The 25,944-nt window shown below is 44.3% G+C and overlaps 1 protein-coding gene across 4 annotated transcripts in view; it reads left to right on the top strand.

The window, feature by feature from the left end:
- The window catches only part of ATP7A (ATPase copper transporting alpha), a 147,318-nt gene that overhangs the window by 50,254 nt on the left and 71,120 nt on the right, over positions 1-25,944 (top strand). For all 4 annotated transcript variants that reach the window (XM_056537733.1, XM_056537730.1, XM_056537732.1 and 1 more), the window contains one exon: positions 10,745-11,216. In XM_056537733.1, the coding sequence (XP_056393708.1) occupies positions 10,829-11,216 (388 nt within the window). In that variant the 5' untranslated portion in view covers positions 10,745-10,828. The remainder of the gene's footprint in view (positions 1-10,744; positions 11,217-25,944) is intronic.

Genomic DNA, 25,944 nt, shown 5'->3' with positions numbered 1-25,944 from the left:
ATGTGCCTCTAGCTGTCGCATAACTACAACTCCCAGATGTATGGTCTGTCAGTGCATGCTGGAAGTTGAGGAGAAGCTTGAAAAGAGAACCCTTGTGGAATGGCGCTGTGTCTCCCTCCGAATGAAGAGAATGGACTAGATTATTTTTGAAAGGTTCACAGTGGAACCGTTTTTATTGAGTATAGAAAATAAAAAAACATGAGATGACGTGTTTCGGGATGTGCCCTTCCTTCCTCAGATCTCATGTTTTTTATTTTCTATACTCAATAAAAACGGTTTTACTGTGAACCTTTCAACAATAATCTCCAGCTGTTGAAAAACAACAACTCCCAGTATTGCCTGACCGCCACTGTCAAGGCATGCTGGGAGTTTTGCAACAGCTGGAGACACAGTTTGGGAAACACTGCCATAGGGTATTTTGGTGGCGGATGCAAATCCCCAAAACAGGCCTCAAATGCGCATGGCACTCTCTCGCTTTTGTCGTATTTCAAAACAACAACAGTTTAGGGTCACATATGGGGTATCTCTGTACTTGGGAGAAATTGCGTTCCAAATTTTGGGGGGCTTTTTCTCCTTTTACCCCTTATGAAAAGGTAAAGTTGGGGTCTACACCAGCATGTTAGTGTAAAAAAAAAATATTTGCCCCATTCTTTTAATTTTCACAAGCGGTAAAAGGATAAAAACATCCTCAAAATTTGTAAGCAATTTCTCCTGAGTATGGAACTACCCCATATGTGGGTGTAAAGTGATCTGCTGGCACAGAAGTGAGAGTGCACCATGTACATTTGAGGGTCTAAATTGGTGATTTGCACAGGGGTGGCTGATTTTACAGTGGTTCTGACATAAACACAAAACAATAAATACCTACATGTGACCCCGTTTTGGAAACTACACCCCTCACGGAATGTAACAAGGGGTATAGTGAGCCTTAGCACCCCACAGGTGTTTGACAAATTTTCATTAAAGAACATACCCCATATGTTGATGTAAAGTGCTCTGCGAAATTAAAGGCCATGTGTGTTTACATATCCCCCATGGTGCCAGAACAGTGGACCCCCCCCACATGTTACCCCTTTTTGGAAACTACACCCCTCACAGAATTTAATAAGGGGTGCAGTGAGCATTTAGACCCCACAGGTGTCTGACAGATTTTTGCAACAGTGGCCCGTATAAATGAAAAATAAAATTTTTCATTTACACAGCCCACTTTTCCAAAGATCTGTCAAATGCCAGTGGGGTGTAAATACTCACTGCACCCCTTATTAAATTCTGTGAGGGGTGTAGTTTCCAAAATGGGGTCACGTGGGGGGGGGGGTCCACTGTTCTGGCACCACGGGGGGCTTTGTAAACGCACATGGCCCCCGACTTCTATTCCAACCAAATTCTCTCTCCAAAAGCTCAATGGCGCTCCTTCTCTTCTGAGCATTGTAGTTCGCCCGCAGAGCACTTTACATCTACATGTGGGGTATTTCCATACTCAGAAGAAATGGGGCTACAAATTTTGGGAGGCTTTTCTCCTATTACCCCTTGTGAAAATGAAAAATTTTGGGTAATTTTTCATTTTCACATCCAACTTTTGCGGAAATTTTTGTCAAACACCTGTTACGGCTCACTGTACCCCTTGTTACGTTCCTTGAGGGGTTTAATTTCCAAAACAGTATGCCATGTGGGTAATTTTTTTTGTTGTTCTGGCACCATAGGGGCTTCCTGAATGCGACATGCCCCCCAAAAACCATTTCAGCAAAATTTACTTTCCAAAAGCTAAATGTGACTTCTTCTCTTCTGAGCATTGTAGTGCACCCGCAGTGCACTTGATGTCCACACTTGGGGTATTTCCATACTCAGAAGAGATGGGGTTACAAATTTTGGGGGGCATTTTCTCTTATTACCCCTTGTAAAAATGTAAAATTTTGGGGAAAACCAGCTTTTTAGTGAAAAAAAAATGTATTTACACATCCGACTTTTACACACCCGTGGGGTGTTAAGGCTCACTGTAGTCTCCAAAATAGTATGCCATGTTGTTTTATTTTTTTTTGCTGTTCTGGCACCATAGGGGCTTCCTAAATGTGACATGCCCCCAAAAATCATTTAAAAAAAACTCACTCTCCAAAATCCCATTGTCGCTCCTTCCCTTCTGAGCCCTCTACTGCGCCTGCCGAATACTTTACATACACATATGAGGTATTTCCTTACTCGAGAGAAATCGGGTTACAAATCGACAAAAAATTTCCACGGACATAAAGTAGAATACCGTATATACTCGAGTATAAGCCGAGTTTTTCAGCACGATTTTTCGTGCTGAAAACACCCCCCTCGGCTTATACTCGAGTGAACTCCCCACCCCCAGTGGTCTTCAACCTGCGGACCTCCAGAGGTTTCAAAACTACAACTCCCAGCAAGCCCGGGCAGCCATCGGCTGTCCGGGCTTGCTGTGAGTTGTAGTTTTGAAACCTCTGGAGGTCCGCAGGTTGAATACCACTGCGGCCTTCAACATCATCCAGCCCCCTCTCACCCCCTTTAGTTCTATACAGTATCTATAGTACAGTTCTATACTCGCCTCCGCTCGCCGCTGGTCCAGTGCTGCAGGACTGTCCAGTGAGGAGGTCGTCCGGTGGGATAGTGGTTCCGGGCTGCTATCTTCACCGGGGGCGCCTCTTCTAAGCGCTTCGGGCCCGGCCCCAGAATAGTCACGTTGCCTTGACGACGATGCAGAGGTACGTTCATTACCAATGTACTTCTGCGTCATCGTCAAGGCAACACCTCTATTCTGGGCCCGAAGCGCGGAGAAGAGGCCTCCCCAGTGAAGATAGCAGCCCGGAACCACTATCCCACCGGACGACCTCCTCACCGGACAGCCCTGCAGCACCGGACCAGCGCCGAGCGGAGGCGAGTACTGTACAGAACTAAAAGGGGTGAGAGGGGGCTAGATGATGTCGAAGGCCGCAGTGGTCTTCAACCTGCGGACCTCCAGAAGTTTCAAAACTACAACTCCCAGCAAGCCCGGACAGCCGATGGCTGCCCGGGCTTGCTGGGAGTTGTAGTTTTGAAACCTCTGGAGGTCCGCAGGTTGAAGACCACTGAGGGCGGATGATGACAAGAGGATGATGAAGGGGGGTGTGGGATGATGACAAGGGGATGATGAAGGGGGGTGTGGGATGATAAGGGGATGATGAAGGGGGGGTGTGGGATGATAAGGGGATGATGAAGGGGGGGTGTGGGATGATAAGGGGATGATGAAGGGGGGGGGTGGGATGATAAGGGGATGATGAAGGGGGGGGTGGGATGATAAGGGGATGATGAAGGGGGGGTGTGGGATGATAAGGGGATGATGAAGGGGGGTGGGGATGATAAGGGGATGATGAAGGGGGGTGGGGATGATAAGGGGATGATGAAGGGGGTGGGGATGATGACAAGGGGATGATGAAGGGGGGGTGTGGGATGATGACAAGGGGATGATGAAGGGGGGGTGTGGGATGATGACAAGGGGATGATGACAGGTGATGATGATGAGGGTCTGGATGATGACAGGGGGGGGGATGATGTATTTCCCACCCTAGGCTTATACTCGAGTCAATAACTTTTCCTGGGATTTTGGGTTGAAATTAGGGGCCTCGGCTTATACTCGAGTCGGCTTATACTTGAGTATATACGGGTATGTCACCAAAAAACAATCTCAGAATCAGAATGAAAAGTAAAAGCATCCCAGAGTTATTAATGCTTGAAGCGACAGTGGTCAGATGTGCAAAAAATGCCCGGGTCCTTAAGGTGAAAATGGGCAGGGTCCTTAAGTGGTTAATGTATTCATGGGTTATCTACCGTATTTGCTGAACAAGTTTTTTCAGGAGAAAAAATTATTTTGTCTTATAATTGAGGTCATTTTAAATTCAGGCCTTAAGGGAGACAACGACAAAAGGTATTACATACTTGCCATGTGGTGGAGGCCCGATACTCTTCATTGGCTCTAGACTGACATATCATTGCAGGCAAAAGGGATGACAGTAGACTGCACTCACCGATCGTAGTGTCCCTTTATTATGGCAGATAAAGCATTGTCACTTCAAGCAGGCAGAGACAGTGAAAGTCAGGGGCACACAGGACAGGACTGTTTTGCACGACAAGCACGCTTCTACGCGCCGGGAATCAGTCCTGTTCTGTGTGCCCCTGCCTCTCACTGTCTTTGCCTACTTGAAGTGACAATGCTTTATCTGCCATAATAAAGCGACACTACGATTGGTGAGTGCAGTCTACGGTCATCTCTTTTGCCTGCATTTTTCTTTCTGTATGGACTTAGCCCCGCTATATTCGTAGTCCATAGGATTGCTAGACTCCTGCTCCAGATGCACATCGCTTCCTAGTTGTGCAGGTGCTGGTCTTCACCTACCTTCTGCCCACTGACTGTCATTTCATTAAGTGAAAGATTACTTCCTCCCAGCGCTAGACATTGCTTGGAGGTGCGCACTGGAGCCGGGTACAGCAGCGGAGGCGCATGAGAGGAACAGTACCAGAGGCTAGGTATACATGAAATGGAAGGAATAAAGTTTATTCCTCCCCATTTCATAACCAATTTCATAGGGCACATGGTATGAGGGGGATGTGGAATGAAGGGGGACTTGGAATTCATTGAGAAGTGACACATGGAATGAAGGACATGGTATGAGGGAAATGAATATGGAATTTCCTCCTCATCCTCAGGCAGCACAGATGTATTTGTTTGCTGCCTTCAGAGGAAAATAGTCTTAGGCCTTTTGGGTTTTTTTTCTTAAAAAAAAAAAAAAAAAAAATATATATATATATATATATATATATATATATATATATATATATAGCACCCCTCCCCACACATACACCTGCATGTAGCCCTGGTATTTGTTTAAAAACGGGCAACAGTTCGATTGGGTGAATTTGCTTGGTAAACATCCATGAGCAAACAGTATACAACTATTGGTGGAGTTATGATTATTATGGTTATGCAACAATTGTGTCTGTGTTGTCAATAAAGGTAAAAGTGTTGTCTAACCAGAGATAATCCCTTTCAAAATGCAGCCACTCTTCCCTGAGTTGCACTTTAGTAAGAGGAATCGTGACCTTGGAGGTATTTGCAGGGGAAATGTAGGATGTAACATTACATGGCAGCCTTTCAGATAAACGACTATCTATGGTCCGCTTTAGTCCTCCACAATATTAAAGGCGCCTACAGAATGCTTCTCTGTTATGACTTGATAAAAGGGGTCCCAAGCTAGAAACCTTCATCTATTATGTCCATTTTGCCCTAACGGATGACTGAGCTGATGATAAATTAAGACACCTTCCTTTAGTCTCACATTTGTCAAGATCTGACACCTGATGGTCCCACACATGGCTGAATCACAATAAAAGTTCAATATTCTGTTCACTTCTTTCAGTCAATGAATGTGTGTTTTAATTTGTGATCTTACACATGACCAACTTTCCTGACATAATTCAGCATTACATTGTGCATAATTCTAAAAATGATCAGGAGCGGATATGCCATTATTAATGTGTACGCATCCTAGAATAAAATCCTTGTAGAAAAGAAAGAGTAGGCAATTAGTTTGACCCTTTTGCTTGCAAAACAGTCACTATGCTGAGTAAGAGCCTATAGTCTGCTGACAGTCTCATGATTCTCATGAAGAATTGGAGAAGTTCTGATTCTAAATGAAGCAATTCAGTAGTTCATCAAAACTGCAGTGATAGCATTCAGGCCAGAGAGCTATTATTCATTCACATGTACACCCTGTAATAATTATTAACCCTGTGTGGAGTCTGTGTTCGCTTCCATACGTACTGTTTGTGAAAACCAGGATTGGATTTCAGCAGAAAATAAACTATTCTGGGTTTTGTTCCTATGTTTGTAAAAATACAGATTAATTTGAACTTGTATTTCCAGGCTACTTGTAAATGTTAGGTCGCTGCTGAACCTTTGTAAGGTTGGACGCACACACACACATACACATACACACACACACACACACACACACACATACACACACACACACACACATAAAGGCTGTGATTTTTTTAGCCAAAAGGTGAAAAACCATAAATTGTTCGTATAAAAAACTAATTACATTTCATAATTTCACCTTTAAAAGTGAACAGATACATTTTAGTATGTGCTTTATAAGTTGCCCTTTACACAGGTAGCTGCTTTAGACTCTTGGGTAATATAATGCTTGGATCTTTGGGGTGTGAGGTGAAGGTCTCTCTGTCGATTTTATTCCACTATGTCCATTTATGATGTAATTAAAGGCGTTATCCACCATTAGGTGATTTTAGTATGTACCTGCCAGGCAGTACTGGACATGCTTAGGAAGGATCTGTGCTTGTCTGGGGTGAAATGGCTATGTTGTGAGATTACCATAACGTTGAGGCTATCTTTTTGTGAACTGGATATTTCCTGTTAGAGTTTGTTCCCTTTAAACAGTTAAACGGTTTTTACCTTGTCCTCTACGTGCTGTCATTCTCCGGCAATCTTCTTCGGTATCTTCAGCTCCAGGCCTTACTTGGAGCAGGGGCGGAGCTTAGTGACATCACTGCTGTTGTACTCTGCTGGGTCCCGCTGCTAGCAAACAGCAGCGGTGATGTCACTAAGCTTCGCCCATGTTCCAAGTCTGTCCCGGAGCTGAAGATACCAAAGAGGATTGCGGGAGAACCACAGCATGGAACGGGATAAGGTAAGTACCGTTGTCATCAGTGTCACCTGCATTACCTGTCTGTACCAACAGGTTAGTGCAGGTGACACTGATGACAGATTTCCTTTATGCTACAAATCCCATAATTCCTTGTTTGTAAGTGTGAGGTCACTTTTCTCCCTTCCACACATCAGCCAGCTCACCCATTGAAACACACCTGTGATCTCTTCAATGCAATAGACCAATGTTTTCTGACCAGGGTGTCTCCAGCTGTTGCAAAAACATAATGATGTTCCTCCCACCCAGCGGTCACTCCACCCATTGAATCAAAGACAGGCTTCCTCTGAACACCTGACTAGTGATGTAATGTCCCAAGCCGCTCTGCAACCTGGGAAAACACTTTTGTATGCTGTTAAAATTAAACCTTGGGGCAAAAATCACAGAAGAATTGCGAGACCACCATGAAACACAGGTACAGACTCTATATTATGAACTACACTAACTATACAGCCCCTGTAGTACAGTCAAATAAAAAATCTTTGAATACCCCTTTTAAAGGGGTTATCCAGGAATTGAAAAACACTCCAGGTTGGGTGTGGTTCTGCAGCTCAGTTCCATTAAAGTGAATGGATCCAGGTTGTAATACCACACACAACCTGGAGACAGACAGACGGAGTGGTTTTTGAAACGAATAAGCTCTGTTTTTCAATTTCCGGATAACCCCTTTTAAAGGATAACTGCAGCGGTATGACACTTATCCTCTATCCACAGGATAGGGGATAAGTGTTTGATTGCGGGGGTCCGACCGCTGGGACCCCCGCGATCTCCCTAACGGGGCGCCGCCATTAGCGCTCATGGTGAGCGCTAAGGCGCGTAGCGTCGACCTAGAGGTCAACGGTGATGCCCGTCTCCTCCCCGTCCCCATACAGTTCTATGGGGGAGGCGGGGAGGCACGAACGCTGCCTCCCCGCCTCTCCCATGGAGATGTATGGAGGAGGCGTGCCGGCTGCAACGTCATGCTGCACGGACAGCCGCGGCCCCGTACAGGAGATCACAGGGGGTCCCAGCGGTCGGACCCCCCGCGATCAAACACCTATCCCCTATCCTGTGGATAGGAGATAAGTGTTAATCAGGCTGCAGATGTCCTTTAATGGGGTATTCCGGGATCTAAGCTTTTGTCCCCTAAACTAAAGTGTTACATCATGTCTCCAGTCTTGGAAACCCGGAAGTTTTTGACACTGGAGACGCAGCCTGCATACAATGTGGGTGCTGCAGCGAGATTGCAGAGGGTCCCAGCGGCGCCCCCCTGGATAGGGGATAAAAGCTTAGATCCCGGAATACCCCTTTAAGGTTCGGTATTTTCAGGCATATTTCATTGCTGAATTGCTGACATTTTTTATCTTTTTATTTTAACTTTAATGTGCTCTATGTTAAGTCTATTGGAAAGTGGTTGTGCACACAATATGTAAAAATCAAAATAGTATGTATTTTTTACAGCCGTGACATGCATTTTTCACAATTAGTTATAACATCTATTTAAACAAAGGTATACCGTAACTGTATATATTTAGTTTTTACTATAAATTCTTAACTCACTTTACATTAGTTCAACATTTGCCACTTTGACCTCAATACTTCACTTTTAGTTTGATATAGTCTATAGTTGTTTACATACACTTACATACATGTAGTTTTTGTGTAGTGAAGTCACACAGACATTGTAGCTGTTGCTTTTCACTGCTTTGATTTGCTTTTAATGTAATTCACATTGTTCTAACAGCAGCTTCCTGGTGATTGCAGACAACCCTTCCCTGCAAGGCATGCTGGAGACAAATGTCATAGACAATAAGAATTAAATTAGCCTTTACCAACTAATGGATGTTCTCATTGCTTCAATTATTCTTTGTTTCCCTTGTTGTGATGTTTATCCAAATTGTGTGCGAGACTTTGATTTTATACTTTTTATACATTTTTTATACATTTTCAACATCCACAAACAATATGATTGTGGAATTATTTCATATGAAATGACATTTGAACATGTTGCATTATACTCATGCAGTTATTTCCCTGCTTGCAGCATTATACAGCTGCAGTTTGATTTTGCTATTTGTTTTCTCTTTTTATAGAAGGTTTTTTTTTTTTTCTTTAAAAAAATTGCAGAAAACTGTATATAAAATCTCATTGAAGTTTTGCACTTAAAGGTTACTGTCATGTAAAATAAAACTTTTGATGTATCATTCAAACATGTGAAACGTTTTGATTGGTTAATGTCTGGGTGCTAAGACCCCCAATGATCTATAGAATGAGCAGGGAGAAGCGCTCAGTTAAGTGCTTATGTCCCTGACATCTTTTTGCTTCAGGAGTTGGATTCTATATAAAGTCTATGGAGCCCATCTCCTGCAGCAAGAAAAAGACAGGGAGAGAAGTACTCCGCTGGTCACTTCTCTCCTCTCCTTCTAGCGATTGATGGGGTCACAACACCCAGACCCCAACTGAGCAAAACTTTTGACATGTTATGCGGAATAACTTGCATGTGGCAGTAGTTTAAAAATGTTATTCTTTGTCTATTATATTAAATTCTGAACAGACCTCAGAAACCATTTAGTGGGAGATATATGCAATGATAGGTCTGTAGGTCAGAAAGAAGAGTGGGTAGAGGGACACGCTTTCCTGCCGAATCATACTACACCCAGGCTTTGTTTGTAGTAGAACCTACAAGGCATGTACTGTAGGTCTGCCCAGGAGCAATAAAATGGTTGCTGAAGTGCACATAACTTTTAAATAACTTTTAAAGGGATCGTCAGAGTTATTTAAATAATATTTTAATAGCCTGCAAGGATGATAAAATATAATAACAAAATATGGTATACTGACCTGTTGTATCCTTTTTTTTCTGATGGTTCTAATTGGTATAGCCCGCCCCCCCCCCCTTTTTTTACATTGCTCTATTATTACTGCTATATTTGTTTTTGTGACTGCCATTCGTGCTTTACTCCTGTTTTTTGCTTTGTTTAGTAGGTTGTATTATTGAGATATTTATTAATTTACTTGTTTATTTATATACCTGCACTTACTTCAATAGATAAGCATTTGATCTTATTGTATATTAGGAGTTATTGTGTGGGGGTGACGGCTTACCTTGGTCTCCCCGTTGTAATGTGACTCATTTTGAGCCGTTTTTAGTGTTTTTAAAATAGTTTTTCTGTAATATATATGTTAATAAAGCATTTTTTGATTATATGTAATATTTGTGTGGGAGAGCATCGTATCAGTGTTTTCCTTGAAATAGGGCTGTCTAGTGTGGCTGGACTGAGATCGCTGCAAGCTGAGAAGTGAAGCACATAACTGTGCGCATGTCAAAAGTTTTGTATGACGGGGACGTTTTTAAGCATAACTCATTAAACTCAATAATAAATTTAACTGTACCCTGAGTAATGGCTGCAATCAGTCAGAAGTTTATTATCTTTGGCTGGGTGACATGGAGACCCTGACCAATTAAACTTTTGACATGTCTCTATGTCTCTGTTTATGCAACTCCCATTAAAGTCAGTTGAAGCTACTCAAAATGTTAAAACGGCCTGCTTGGCTGTTTTCTGCTTCTGACCTCCTCCAGCACCACTTAGGGGTGTAACAAGTCAGCGGCACATGCGCTGAAGTGAATATTGATAAAGGGGCAGGTGGAATAGAAGGGAACTGCTGCCATGAGTGTTGCTATAAGAGCAATGAGAGTGTCTTCGTTACCAGTTTCTTTGAATTGGGTTAACAAGGTTAGAAACAGGGTCACCTGCACTGTAAAGCTGTGTATCAAGTTAGTGCCCTCCGGCAGTTTCCCTTTAATAAGATGGGAATGCCCCATAAAAGTGACCTCACAGCCCCATATTGTCAGCTGCATGTAGCTTTAAAATATGATATTGTGAACATATTTAGACAAAAACAGAACAAAAATGAATCAAATGACAAATAAATAAAATTAGACACAACCGGTTGCGTTTACTCTTCATCTCATGTATCATATCCAGATTTTTGGCTGGATTTGTTGCTCCTCTGTTTTGCTTGGCTACTATATGCCATCTCTGTTTACATTACAGGTATCGCTGGAAGGGAAAAATGCTGCGGTTATTTATGACCCTACACTACAGACGTCAGAAGCTCTGCAGGAAGCTATTGAGGATATGGGATTTGAGAGTGCACCTGTTACCACAAACCTGCAGCCTGTACCTACAGAGAGCACCCTTCTCTACACATCATCAGAGCAGTCTACAGAGACCATCTGCACTGGCCTCCTAAAGCTGAAAGGAGTCCTGGATGCTACGAGCTCTCCTGATGGTGCAGTCAGTGTGATGTTCATACCCTCAGCCCTGAATACTGACATCATAATTCAGCAATTTCCAGGACTTAGTCTTGAAGCAATGGTTGCAAATAAGAGATCTTCAGCTTCTCAGGACAATCAAACTGTAGATGTCCTGGTAAAGATGAAGGTGGAAGGCATGACCTGCCATTCCTGTACTAGTACTATAGAAGGAAAGATTGGGAAACTCAAAGGAGTCCAGCGTATTAAAGGTAATATTTCCTGCAGGTTTTTTCTATTTTAAAAACTGAGGACAGTCCACTTTATCCACTATATTATTCCATGTATTATACCATACCAGCTGTTTTGGTTTGTCATGTTGTTTTGCTGTAATACCTATATAACTACACTGCAGTATCTTCTACATATAAACCTTTTGTAGCATGACAGCTCCAACTTGAATGTTTCTTGCGATCTTTATATGCAAAAGTCACGTAAAAGTTGCTCGCACATTATTTTCGGACATTAACATATTGCCTGATTCTCAGCACCTTTCTTATCTCTTATTTAAATGGTGTATTTTACATAAGCTTTAGCTGTTTCATATTGAATGCATCAGCCATGCAAGTATCTCCTATAGGTCTGACGTATTTCAGGTGTTATGTCGCTGGCTTTCACTTCAAACCTATGCGTGTGTACACACGTGTGTAAATTACTTCTATTAAAAAATCTTAATCCTTCCAGTACTGATTAGCTGCTGAATACTACAGAAGAAATTATTTTCTTTTTGAAACACAGTGCTCTCTGCTGATGTCACGAGCACAGTGCTCTCTGCTGACATCTCTGTCCAGAGTAGGAGAAAATCCCCATAGCAAACATATGCTGCTCTGGTCATTTCCTAAAATGGACACAGATGTCAGCAGAGAGCACTGTGCTCGTGATTCAGCAGACAGCACTGTGTTCCAAAAAGAAAAGAATTTCCTCTGTAGTATTCAGCAGCTAATAAGTACTGGAAGGATTAAGATTTTTTAGTAGAAGTCATTTACAAATCTGACTCCAGGTGATTAAAAAAAAAAAAAAAGTTTTCCACCGGAGTACCCCTTTTAAGGAATGTTGCATCTAGTTTAAAAATAAATATATTATATACATGTGTGTGTGGGCCATCCGAGGTAAGCAATGCATTTGGAAAGTCTTCAGACCCTTTTCACTTTTTACACATTTTGTTACATTGTGGCCTTGTTCTAAATTAATGAAAAAAATCTATTTTTTCCTCATCATTTACGTGGACATAAGTCAGACCCTTTACTAAGTATATAACTCAAACACCTTTGGGAGCTGTTGGTAACCCCCAGACTTCTCAGGTATTACAATGGATTTGCCATTTTTCTCTGTAGATCCTCTCAAGCTTTGTCAATTTGGATTGGGACTGTCACTAGAGAGCCATTTTCAGATGTTCAACATCATAGATGTTGAATTGGGTTGAATTCAGGGCTCTGGTTGGGCCGCTCAAGGACAATAGCCAGGTAGCCCCTGTGTTGTTTTGGCTGCTGGCTAAGGGTCATTGTCTTGGTGAAAGGTGAACCTTTGGCCAGTCTGAGGTTCTACGCACTCTAAATAATGTTTTTATTAAGAATATCTAGGTACTTAGCTTCATTCAGCTTTCCCTCAACCTTGACCAGTCTCCATGAACCCCCTCCCCAACATGATGCTGCCACCACTATGCTTCCTTGTAGGGATGATATTGGACAGGTGATGAGCAGTGCCTGATTCAGTAAAGTAGCAATCTTTGCAGATGATACGAAACTCTGTAAAGCGGTAAACACTATAGAGGACAGTGCACTGTTACAAATGGATCTGGATAGGTTGAAGGTTTGGGCTGGGAAGTGGCAGATGAGGTTCAACACTGATAAATGTAACACAAGGCTTCATAACAGAAAGTGAAGTGCTGGCACTGCTCTCCCTCTATATATTCTCCCTTAAGTAGTCTATATGCGCACTCTAGCTAGCAGAGTATCTTCATGTGGTGGTGCTCATGTACTGTGATAGTGATAGGATGAATGCAAATCCATATAGTTAAGAAGAAAGTACAGGCAACTCACCACGTTGTTGTAACTTCGTGTTTATTACTGGGACATGCAGGTAAAGCGGCTCCACGCCACACCGGGATGCTGAACACTAGTGCGTTAATCGGTTAACGCACTAGTGTTCGGCATCCCGGTGTGGCGTGGAGCCGCTTTACCTGCATGTCCCAGTAATAAACACGAAGTTACAACAACGTGGTGAGTTGCCTGTACTTTCTTCTTAACTATATGGACTGATAAATGTAAGGTTATGCACATGGGGAGAAAAAATCTGGGCTGGGATTATGTATTAAATGGGAGAACACTTGGGACAACTGACGTGAAAAAGGACTTGGGAGTCTTGGTTAACAGTAAATTTTGCTGTAGTGACCACACATAGAATACTGTGTACAGTACTGGGCATCAGTGTTCAAGAAAGATATAGTGGAGCTGGAGAGGGTTCAAAGACGGGCAACCAGAGTAATACGGGGAATGGGAGGACTACAGTACCCAGAAAGATTATCAGAATTAGGTTTATTAAGTTTAGAAAAAAGAAGGCTTAGAGGCGACCTAATAACTTTGTATAAATATATTGGGGCAGTACAGGGATCTCTCCCATGATCTATTTATACCCAGGACTGTATCTATAACAAGGGGGCATCATCTACGTTTAGAGGAAAGAAGGTTTCTACACCAGCACAGATGAGGATTCTTTACTGTAAGAGCAGTGAGACTGTGGAATTCTCTGCCTGAGGAGGTGGTCATAGTGAACCCTGTAGAAGAGTTCAAAAGGGGTCTGAATGCATTTTTGGAGAATAATAACATCACCGGTTATGTATACTAGATTTATAGGGACAGAACGTTGATCCAGGGATTTATTCTAATGCCATATTTGGAGTCGGGAAGGAATTTTTACCTCTAGTGTGAGGGTTTTTTGCCTTCCCCTGGATCAACTCAATAGGGACTCATTAGGGTTATAGGTTGAACTTGATGTACTCTGGTCTTTTTTCAACCTTATGAACTATGTTACTTTGATTTTCTCCAGACATGACACTTACAATCAAGGCCAAAAAGTTAAATCTGTTGTATGAGACCAGAGAACTTGTTTCCCACATTTAGGTGCTTCTTTGCAGACTGCCTACTATGCTATAAAGCACAGATTGTGAAACGCTGTGATGATGGTTAAAGAGTACCTGTCATCAAACTAAACTTTTAATATATTGTTCCTTATGTAATTATTAGACACTTTGCTATTTACTTGCTGTTAGCATTCTCAACCTTTTATATGTTTTTAATGGCCCTGTTCTGTTCCTTGCGCAAGTCAAACAGTTAGTTTGACCAAACGCAAAAACACGGGGGCTCAACCTCTATATCAGAGTTCATATCAGGGGGCAAAGCAGTATATCCCAATAGCCATATACAAAACAAAAGGAGAAAAAAAGCAGATATACTAAAATCAGTCACAATATTCTGTATAAAATATGAATCTTTATTAGCAAAATATATATAAAAATACATAGATACAAAAAGACACAGTACAATTAAAAATAATTAAAATTGCTCTAACCAGAGCAACCTCCTACAAAAACATGAGGGGAGGATATAACCCCCCTCAAGAGGGCACATGTATATAAATGGTAGGCAGATAATACTGCTTAGTCTGTCTAGAGCCCCAACTTCATGTATAAACCATATATGTTACCATACAAATTACACAGTATAACATCAAAGCAAAGTAATGCTACCCTATATTTTATTCACAGAATTAACTGGCTACCCTACAGAGCAGAAGTATAGCAATGAATGTAAAAGTAAGACATGCAAACCAGTGCAGGATACCAGACAAGGGGATTAGACGGATGCAGGTATGAACAGGTCACAACATGTGCCCCCCACAGTGCCGCACACATTCTGTCATTTTTAGGCAACTTCCTTAGGGGTGTGACGGACTGAGCAGTATTATCTGCCTACCATTTATATACATGTGCCCTCTTGAGGGTTGTTATATCCTCCACTCATGTTTTTGTAGGAGGTTGCTCTGGTTAGAGCAATTTTAATTGTTTTTTAAATGTACTGTGTCTTTTTGTATCCATGTGTTTTTGTATATATTTTGCTAATAAAGATTAATATTTAAAGAGCATATTGCTGTTACTGATAGGTGTTCACTGCATTTTATTATATCTGCTTTTTTCTCCTTTTGTTTTGTAAACAGTTAGTTTGGTCTCCTCCCGGCTAGTTAGTTTAGAAAATATGGTTTGATGACAGGTACTCTTTAATCTTCTGTTAGTTTCTTCAATCTGCTCACATGGTCTTTGGAGCTTAGCCAGAGTGACCATTGGGTTCTTGGTCATCTCTTACAGAGCCCTATTCCTTTGATTACTTTTGTGGGATAGCCAACTCTAGGAAGAAGTATAAAATAAAAGACCAGAGGACAGCTCCTCGTGTGTTACCCCAATAACAGTGTTGGGGGGGGGGGTGCAGGCTGTATAGAATGGCTGCTCACCTTGAGCATATAGATTATATGTGTATCACCCCGTATAGGGGTATGAGAAGAGGAAATGGATCCTGTGCAGCCCAAAGGTCCAGGAACAGCCAACTGGTGCCTTGTAGAATTGCTAGGATGAGAGGTTGAGGAAAAAGACCTTGGCAGCAGGTGCTTGGATCACCACTTGGGTCATGGAGATTAAATATTCAGCAACTTTTATTGATGTACAACAATAACACGTTTCAAGGTTATTCAACCCCTGCTTCAGATTGACATACATAACAACCCCTTCTTCAGAGTACATACATATCATACATGAGGGGTTTATATAGGCATGCTCATTAACAAACAAAATGGAGGACAGTGCAAAGGGAATAGGTCAAAGTAATGTGAAATGGTATAATTGAGTACAATATTAGCTTAAAAACTACTAGGGGGTATATCATACATTAAAGGGGTTCTCTGGTTCTTAGACATCTTATCCCCTATACAAAGGATAGGGGATAAGATGCCTGATCGCGGGAGTCCCGCCTCTAGGGACCCCCGGGATCTTGCATGCGGCACCCCGTTTGTAATCAGTCCCCGGAGCGTGTTCGCTCCGGGTCTGATTACCGACGACCACAAGGCCGGCGGCGTGTGACATCACGCCTCCGCCCCCGTGTGACGTCACGCTCCGCCCCTCAATGCAAGCCTACGGGAGGGGGTGATGTCCCGGTCCGCCAGGAAGAGGAATAAGAAGCTTACCACCGGCCTTTCCCAGTCCATTCCGGATTTTTTCAGAGCCTCCCCCGGGCCCAACATGGCGCTGACTTCCCCTCAGCACTCTGACATGGCTTCTGATGATGACGAAGGTGCAGGCCAGTATTCAACGACTCTTCCGAGCGGAATTACAAAAGGCAGTCACAGACTTTACAGCGCAAATCCATGACCTGGGCCAGCGTGTCTCAGAGAATGAGTCGAAATTAGATGACCTGGCAGATGCAGCTGAGGCGGACCGCAAAGATATTGACTCTCATAGTCCTAAGCTGGATGCCCTGGAACTTAAACTGGAGGACCTCGAAATCCAATCGCGACGCACGAATATTCGCATCCGAGGGCTTCTGGAGGGTGAGACCAACCTTAAGTCGGTGGTCGATACTATGTTCCAGGCCCTCGTGCCTCAAATGGAGCCGGAGCTCCTCTGCATGGACCCGGGTGCATAGGGCTTTAGCCCGTCCTCGATCTGCTGACCTGCCACGGGACGTGGTCCTCAAATTGCATTACTCTGAGGTGAGAGATCAGCTTCTGTTTGCTGCCCGTAATATGCCCGCACTCCTGGGGATGCCCCCCGAAGTGAAACTATATGCGAATCTTGCCCCGTCCACCCTTGAACGATGGCGCCAGCTATGGCCGGTCACTCTGGCCCTTGTCCGAGACAATATCAAGCACTGCTGGGGTTTCCCCTTTTCCCTTGCTTTCCAAATGAATGGATATTCCTATACTGTTCGGTTACTATCTGAAGCGTTGGAGGCCCTCAACAAGGAAAACATTGCTTGCTCGTCTGCTCCTGCTCCACCTAGGAATGCCCCTCGCCCATCCCGTACCTGGTCCCAGATACCCCCTTCCCCACGTCCTGGCCCGGCAGACAAGCCCCCTTCCCAGGGACGTTGACCATTTCACACCGAGGATTTTTTGGTTCCACCTTTCTCTTTCTGCTGAAGCTGGGCGCGACCGGATTACTGTGCCCTACACCCAGAATATGGGTCTGGAAGTATGCCAGGCTGTCCCACTACTAGCTCTTGCTTTCCAGTTTGTTTTTGGTGTTTCTGTTTTTATTTTTGTGTTTCGTTTTCCCCTTTTTTCCACCCCCCCCCCCTGTTGGTTTGTTTGTGGGCTATGTTTAACTTTGTCGTGGTGTCTCCCCTATGTAGTTTTGTTGGTCAGTGCACCCCTCCTACCCGGTCCTTGTGTGTTTACCATGTGCAAGATCCTATCCCATAATGTCAGGGGATTCAACTCCCCAGCGAAAAGAAGTAAAGCGTTCAGAGATTACTTGAAATATCACCCGGACTTCATCTGTATACAAGAGACTCACTTCACGCCTGCATCTTTCCCCAGGTTTTTACACCACCGTTATTCTAGAGTGTATAAGTCGAATTTTCAATCCAAATGTAGGGGTGTTCTTATCTGTATTGGTAATAATGTGCCATTTGAGGTTGTGCACTCTTAATTTGATGTGAATGGCCGCTATGTCATTCTTTTGGGTTCCCTTTATGGTTGCAATCTTTGTATTGTTAATTCCTATGCTCCCAATGTTGATGCCATTCCGTTTTTTCTTGATATGTGTAAGCTTCTTGCTCCCCTGTCCTATGATGTCTTGATCTGGGCAGGTGACTTTAAATTTGTATTTAATACTAGCTTGGATAGGTCCTCCCCAACCCCTTTACTCCCTTCACTCCGCTTTCACTGACCTGCAATTAACTGATGTATGGCGCAAACATAATGGCTCTGCGCGGGGTTACATATTTTTCTCCCCCTCGCAGCTTCATTATTCCCGCATTGATTGGATTTTGGTCAATTCTCCCACCCTTCCTAAACTTTTGTATGCCCGTCATGCCTTATCTGTATGGTCTGACCATGACATGATGGTAGCTGAGTTGGACCTTGTGGGTGGCCCAACCTCTCCTTTCCGATGGAGACTTAATGAAGCCTTGTTGACCAATCCAGTGGTGCAGTCATCTATCAAGGCTGACCTAGATTCTTACTTTACTGATAATGTCTCACCGACCTCAGAGCCTATTTGGGTCTGGGCCGCCCACAAGGCCTACATCCGAGGCCGATTCATTTCCGTAGCATCAGGCCTTAAGAGGGAACGCACTCGTCACCAGGTCATGCTTGAACACAAACTTGCTCGGTTGTCCCTGGCTCACCAGCGTCACCCTTCTACCTACCTATTTCGGGCGCTGCAGGATGTTAGGGTGCAGCTGAACGCTGATCTCTCCTATAAAGTAGAGAAAGCTCTCCATTAGACTAAGGCCACTTATTACTGCTTTGCCAACAAGCCTGATAAACTAGTACGGATGCTCCAACAGAAGCATCACCTTAATTATGTTCATAGTGTCTGGCTGCACCCTGGCTCCCGCACCTCCCACCCTGACCGCATCTATTCTGCTTTTCACTTATTCTTTTCCTCTCTCTATTCTGCTCCGGACTGGCCTCCCTCTTTCTCTTCTCGTTTTTCCTCTTACCTCCGCTCTGTCCCCCTGCCCACTCTCTTCCCAGATGACAGGGACTCCCTAAATGCCCCTATCACCTTTGAGCAAGTATCCTCTACTATCTCTGACCTGAAGTTAGGCAAGGCTCCCGGGCCTGATGGCCTTCCCGCCTCCTATTATAAAAAGTTTTCGGCTATTCTTACGCCCCATTTAGTCTCACTATATAATCGCCTCTTTCACGCCCCTTCCCTCCCCCCTGAATTCCTGGATGCTCTGCTCACTGTCATTCCCAAACCTAATAAAGATCCATCTGTCCTCTCTAACTATCGCCCCATCTCTCTCATTAACCTTGATAGTAAAATTCTTACCTCCATTTTGGCACATAGATTGAACCTCTTACTCCTCAACTTGTTCATGCCGACCAGGTTGGTTTCATTCCTGGACGGCAGGCATCAGACAATATTAGGAGAACCCTCAATATCATCCACTGGGCTAATACCTCATCCACCCCCCTCATGCTTCTAGCCCTTGACATAAATAAGGCATTTGACAGTGTGTCCTGGCCTTATTTACATGCAGTACTTGCACGCTTTCAGGGTACCTTTATCCATATTCTACGCCTGCTATATTCTCGGCCGTCAGCCTACCTCAAACTCCACACCTGTTTTCCCCGTGTCATTTCCATATTGAGAGGGACTCACCAGGGGTGTCCTTTATCCCCTGCCTTATTTACATTGGCCATGGAGCCCCTGGCGACTCTTATTCGCTCCTCCCCCGATGTCACTGGAGCTGTAATTGGTGATGAACAATATAAAGTCTGTCTATTTGCCAATGACATCCTCCTTTCCCTTTCCCGTCCTTTAACCTTTTCCGCCTTCTATCCGACTTCTCCTACTTCTCTGGCCTTACTGTTAATGCTTCTAAATCTGACGCCTTATTCTGTAATGTCCCTCACTCTTCCCGTAAATTGATATGTTTAAATTTTAACTTCCCTGACCCTAAGGCTATGTTCACACTACGGAATTCTCGCGGAATTCCATTAGCGGAATTCCGCGGTGGGAACTTACCATTAGTGTGAATGGGTCTCCGTGAGACCCGTTCACACTGCGGAATTTCCGCTGCAGACAATTCCGCCGCTGAAACTGTAACGCGCAAAGAAAGAACATGTTCATTCTTTGTGCGGATTCCGCGAGCACTGCATAGCCGTCAATGGTGACGGCTCAGTTCCCCGCGGCCCCAGCGCCGAAGCTCTTTCGGCGGCGGCCGCCAGGCGGAATCTCCGCTCGTGGAATTCAGCGAGCTGAGATTCCGTAGTGTGAATCTACCCTCTCCTACTTAGCGGTCTATTTGACTCCCTCTATTTCCCAACTATACTCAGCCAACTATTTACCTATGTTCCATTCCCTCAGATCGGATATGCGCTCTTGGGATGTTCGTCATCTCTCCTGGATCAGCAGGGTGGCTACGATGAGAATGGTACTCTTACCGAGATTGTTGTACTTGTTCCACCAAAGCTTAGGTGGTCTTTCTGTCTCTAATTTTCTAAAATATTATTACTCAGCCCACTTGGCCCAAATGGCATGGTTCCTGGCGCCCTACTCCGCCCCTATTCGTTTTCTGCCCTCATGTGTTCTCTTCAACCTGTCTCCCGATATGTTCCTTCCTCTGCTTTGCTCACCCTGTACTCCCTCTTTGTAGCGGCTGGTCCGGTTCCGCTTCCGACTCCAGTCCCCTTCTTCACCTCTTACCCCTCTTCTTGGTAACCCAGCCTTTTCACCTGGACTTCTCTCCTCTGATTTCACCTGGTGGATCTCCCAAAAGCTTACCACTTATTATGCTTTCCTTGTTTGGGGTGACCTTCTGACCCTGGATGGTTTTCAGACACGCTTTTGCCCTCCGGAGTCAGAATGCTTCCGCACTCGACAAGTTTTTTTCTTTCTTCGGTCTTTGAATCCCCCCCCCCCCCCCCCCTCTGCTTCTGTCCTCTCTAGATTCGAACACTTACTGCTTTATTCTCCGACTCGTAGGGGCTTGTTGTCTGTGATCTATAGCTAAATTAATGCTCCCCCTCCTGATATAAAACTGCCATTTATGTTAAGATGGGAAAATGATCTACACTTATCTCTGCCGATTACAGCATGGCATTCCTGTTGCATCTCAATTAGCAAATGTAGTTGCCAGGTCTCCCTTACGGAGACCTCCCTTAAGATCCTTCATAGGGCTTATTATGTCCCATATCGTTTACATCGTATGTTCCCCACTTCCTCGCCACTATGTTTCCGAGGCTGCTCGTGTACTGGTACTATATATCATATTTGGAGGTCTTGTCCCCTGATTAAACGATTCTGGTCCTCAGTGGTCTCTATTCTTAGAGAGATCACTGGTTTCCCTTGTCCATTACAGCCTGCCTTTTGCATTTTTAGTCATAAGCCTAACCGTATGCCTCATAAATTGTTCCGATTAACACAGTTTGGCATGTGGCAGGGAACTGGAAAACCTCTACACTCTCCGTCGACAGGGTGGTTGATCGTGTTAATTCCATTATGATGTCTGAAAAACTTAATGCTATGCTTGAAGATTCTGTGGCCCTATTTGATCGCCTCTGGTCTCCATGGATGTCCTCTTCGTACTGTCCTGACATTAGATATACTTTTACCCTGTACTAATTGATGTTGCACTGATTTTGTCTTTTCGTGACCTTTAATTTCTACACCCTGTATTTCTTGGATTCAAAATATGCCCACATTTCCTTTTGATATTTGTTTGATTCGGGTTGTGTCCCGAACTGTTATTCATGTTATGCCAACTCTATATTTCTTAATAAAATGTATACGTTTGATACTAAAAGGGTATGTTTATTGGTATAAATTATTTGTGTGGATGCCGTCTAAACAGATAACAGCAAGTGGCTGATGGAAATAAATAAATAAATAATTAGCACGCAATTGATGATTAATAAGATAATGGGCAATATAGTGATTCTTAGATGTAAAAATATGGCACAAATGAGGAGAATATAAAAGGGATGAACATGTAAATACAAAAGGCAATAAAAATATTGTAAAAACATGCTAGGAATTCAATAAATATATACAAACAATATATATATATATATATATATATATATATATATATATATATAGTCAGAAAAATATGAACATATATATATATATATATATATATATTTATATATATATTCTGAAATAAAAAACTGAAGCCATATATATATATATATATATGGATATTTAGGGGTAAAATCAAACTATAAGTTGCTTTCGATACACTCATTAAGGCCTGAAGGGTACAGGGTACGTAGCTTGAAAAGCCAAAAGTTTTCACATTGGTGTAAAGCATTAAACCTTGTGGAATGTCCTTATCTATGGATTCAATGGTGGTCATGTGGGTTTTTACCTGAAAAATTTCCCCTGTGTTGCACGACTTTAATTCAGTTTTGTCGCATGTGAGAGCATGGGGCAACACATGCAGTGTGGATGGTTGCATTTAAAACAGCCTGCCTTAAACAGAAACGTCCGATTCTTTTTATTAAGGTTTTTGAGGTTACTAGGGGCAAGTATATTTTTTAAGGATCTTGCTCGACGATATGTGACACAGGGTTCCGGCAGGAGGATGGACCGGAGAGAGGGGGCGTCCAACAGAATATCCCAGTGTTTGGTTAAAATAGACTTAATTTGTTTACTGTTGTTAGAAAAAGTGGTAATAAAATTGCAAGATCTCACGTTGGGTATATCTTGACTACTTGTAGGGTTGATGGTAGGTTTAGATAGACATTCAGCTTGAGTAAGTAGGCTGGCACGTTCACTTGCAGCTTTAATGATGCAGGATGGGTACTTCTTGGCTTTGAAAAAAATATTCTAGGTCAGCGGTGCAGCCGTCCCAAACAATAAAAATATCGTCTATATACCATCTATAGTACTTACAGTTTTGGAAAAGAGAGTGATGCTAAACATAGTTTTTTTTCAAAATGCAAAACTTGGCGCGAAATGCGTCCCCATTGCGGTGCCTTTTAACTGCTTGTAGATCTTGTTTAAAAAGGAGAAATAATTGTGGGTCAGGATGAAATAAATCTTTTTTGAATTGGGGGTATGTGGTCATCTACAGCAAGGTAATAGAAAATGGCTTCTACACCCAGATTGTGATTGATGATGGTGTACAGAGATGAGATATCCATAGTTACAAATTTAAAATGGTCCTCCCATTTGATTTCTCAAATAGACATAATAAAATCGGTGGTATCTTTTAAAAATGCCTCAGAAACCCTATCAACAAACACTGTAGCAATGTTAACTTGAATTACCAAATGCATTGTGTCTCCAGACACGTATCTACTCGTCACCAAGGCAATTTTTCAGAATGTTCAATGACCACCATTGAATCCATAGATAAGGACGTTCCACAAAGGTTTAATGTTTTACGCCAACGTAAAAACTTTTGAATTTTCAAGCTACGTACCCTGCACCCTTCAGGCTTTAAAGTGTTCTCGTCAGATCCAACTAAATTTTTTATTTTTTTAATTAGAGATGCACCGATATATCGGCGGCCGATACATATCGGCCGAAAATAGCTGTTTCGGGGAAATGCTGAAACAACAAAAAATGTGCCGATAATGACCCACCTCCCCTGCCCGCCCACAGCAAAAGTTGCGAACACTGCCAGTGGCAGAGGCACTCGTGGGGGGTGCAGGGGGGCCGGGCGCAACATCTGGGGGGGGGGGGGGTGCGCTCTCCGGGATAGGAATACTTCTTTTTATGTGCCCGGGCCGGCTCCCGTGTGTGGCTGCAGGCGGGGGCCGACCAGAGCATATAAAACCTAGTACTGTATACTAAAAACCAGGGGGCCTCCAGCTGTTGTGAAACTACAACTCCCAGCATGCCCGGACCGGCAAAGTCTGTCCGGGCATGCTGGGAGTTGTAGTTTCACAACAGCTGGAGGCCCCCTGGTTTTTAGTATACAGTATTAGTTTTTATATGCTCTGGTCGGCCCCCGCCTGCAGCCACACACGGGAGCCGGCCCGGGCACATAAAAAGAAGTATTCCTATCCCGGACATCCCTGTGTCCCGAAAAATCTTTTCGGGACATAAGGATGTCCGCCGGTCACTCACCATTCCCCGGCGTCCTCCTGCGATCCTCCTTCGGTCCCTCGCTTCTTGGCCTCTATGGTCGTACGCACGGGACGTCACTGACGTCCCGTGCGTACAACCATAGAGACGCAGGAGGACCGCAGGATCGTCGCAGGAGAACGCACGCCGGCCAGGGCCTGGTAAGTGACCGGCGGCGCGTCATCTTCTTCAGTGTTCCGGTCACCGCTCCCCCGGTCCCGGCACCTACTGCTATGGTCCATAGGCCATAGCAGTAGATGTGACCCCGGGCCGGAGGAGCGGTGACCGGATCACTGTGGGGGCAGCAGTACAGACATACAGCCTCCAGCCATACACTGTATATGGCTGGAAGCTGTATGTCTGTGGGGTGGAGGGAAGCTGCCTACTATTGTGGGGGAACTGCTGACCTAATGTGGGGGGGAGCTGCCTAATATTGTGGGGGGGAGCTGCCTAATATTGTGGGGGGGAGCTGCCTAATATTGTTGGGGGGGAGCTGCCTAATATTGTGGGGGGGGGGGGTACTGCCTACAAATGTGGGGGGAGCTGCCTAATATTGTTGTGGGGAGCTGCCTAATATTGTGGGGGAACTGCCTACTATTGTGGGGGAAATGCTGACCTAATGTGGGGGAGCTGCCTACTATTGTGGGGGAGCTGCCTACTATTGTGGGGGAGCTGCCTACTATTGTGGGGGAGCTGCCTATTAATGTGGGGGAGCTGCCTACTATTGTGGAGGAGCTGCCTACTATTGTGGGGGGGCTGCCTACTATTGTGGGGGAGCTGCCTACTAATGTGGGGGAACTCCCGACCATTAGCTGGCAATCTAATGTGGGGGAATCTAATGAGCGGAGCGCTGCATTTTACCAGAAGACGGGGAGAAGTCATTTTCGGTTTCGGTATCGGTTTCGGCCGGACATTTTTTTTTTTATTTCGGTTTTGTTTCGGTTCTGAAATTTCCATTTCGGTGCACCTCTATTTTTAATATATCACTCTGTACCTAATCCTGACCATGTGCATCTAATTTTTATGTGTCTAGCACCTTTATTTTTGTTGTAGTTATGCAAAAGCTGGGGGAGAGCAGTTTGGAGACCACTGTGTAGTGGTCTCCAAACTGTAGCCCTCCAGATGTTGCAAAACTTCAACTCCAAGCATGCCCAGACTGCCCAGGCATGCTGGGAGTTGTAGTTCAGCAACATCTGAAGGGCCAAATGTTACCGAACTACAACTCCCGGCATGCCTGGACAGTCTCGGCATGCTTTGAATTGACATCTGGAGCGCTACAGTTTGGACACCAGTGCATAGTGGTCTCCAAACAGTGCCCCTCAAGATGTTGCAAAACTACAACTCCCAGCATGCTAAGACTGTACAGGCATGCTGGGAGTTGTAGTTTTGCAACATCTGGAAGGACAGTGGTCTCCAAACGGTGGCCCTCCAGATTTTTCAAAACTACAACTCCCAGCATGCCCAGACAGCCAAAGGCTGTCTGGGCGTGCTGGTAGTTGTAGTTTTGAAACTTCTGGATACAGCTGTGAAGATCACTTTACGGCGATCTTCACAGCTGCATCTGACACCGCCCCCACTTGCCTGCCGCCCGCCTCCTGTCAGCTGCCGGTCCTGGTCCCCGCGCCAGAGGTAACTGCCGCCGGTCCCCGCTGCACCATTGCCGCCATCTTTCCCCCTGCTCTGCCCCGACAGGAAGAGTGGGGGAAATGAACTTTCACCCCGCCTCTGCCCTGCGATTTGCCGGTCAGTCCTGATATGCCAATCGCGGGGGATATGCCCTTGGTCCTTAAGTACCAGGGCTAAAGGGCATACTCATACTCAATCGGCAAGGTAATTGCCGATACCGATAATGTCCAAAATCGTGAATATCGGCCAAACCGATAATCGGCCGATCCCATATCCCCCGACATGCGATGGCTCAGACATATGATCAAATCGACATACGATGGCCTCTCAGAGGCCAACGCATGTCGATGAATGTCAGCATCGACATACGATGCTTTTATATGTCGGGGCCATTGCATTAACTGCTATCCGACATCGCAAAATGCTTAAGCTGCTGTTGGATAGCAGTTTAAGCAGCCCGGACAGGTTCACTTACCTATCCCCGCTGCTCCATGTCCTCTTCGCGATCCTCCGGCGTC

Source organism: Hyla sarda, chromosome 9 (genome assembly GCF_029499605.1).
Source record: "Hyla sarda isolate aHylSar1 chromosome 9, aHylSar1.hap1, whole genome shotgun sequence".
Taxonomy (NCBI): domain Eukaryota; kingdom Metazoa; phylum Chordata; class Amphibia; order Anura; family Hylidae; genus Hyla; species Hyla sarda.
This window is presented reverse-complemented; position numbering and strand designations above follow the sequence as displayed.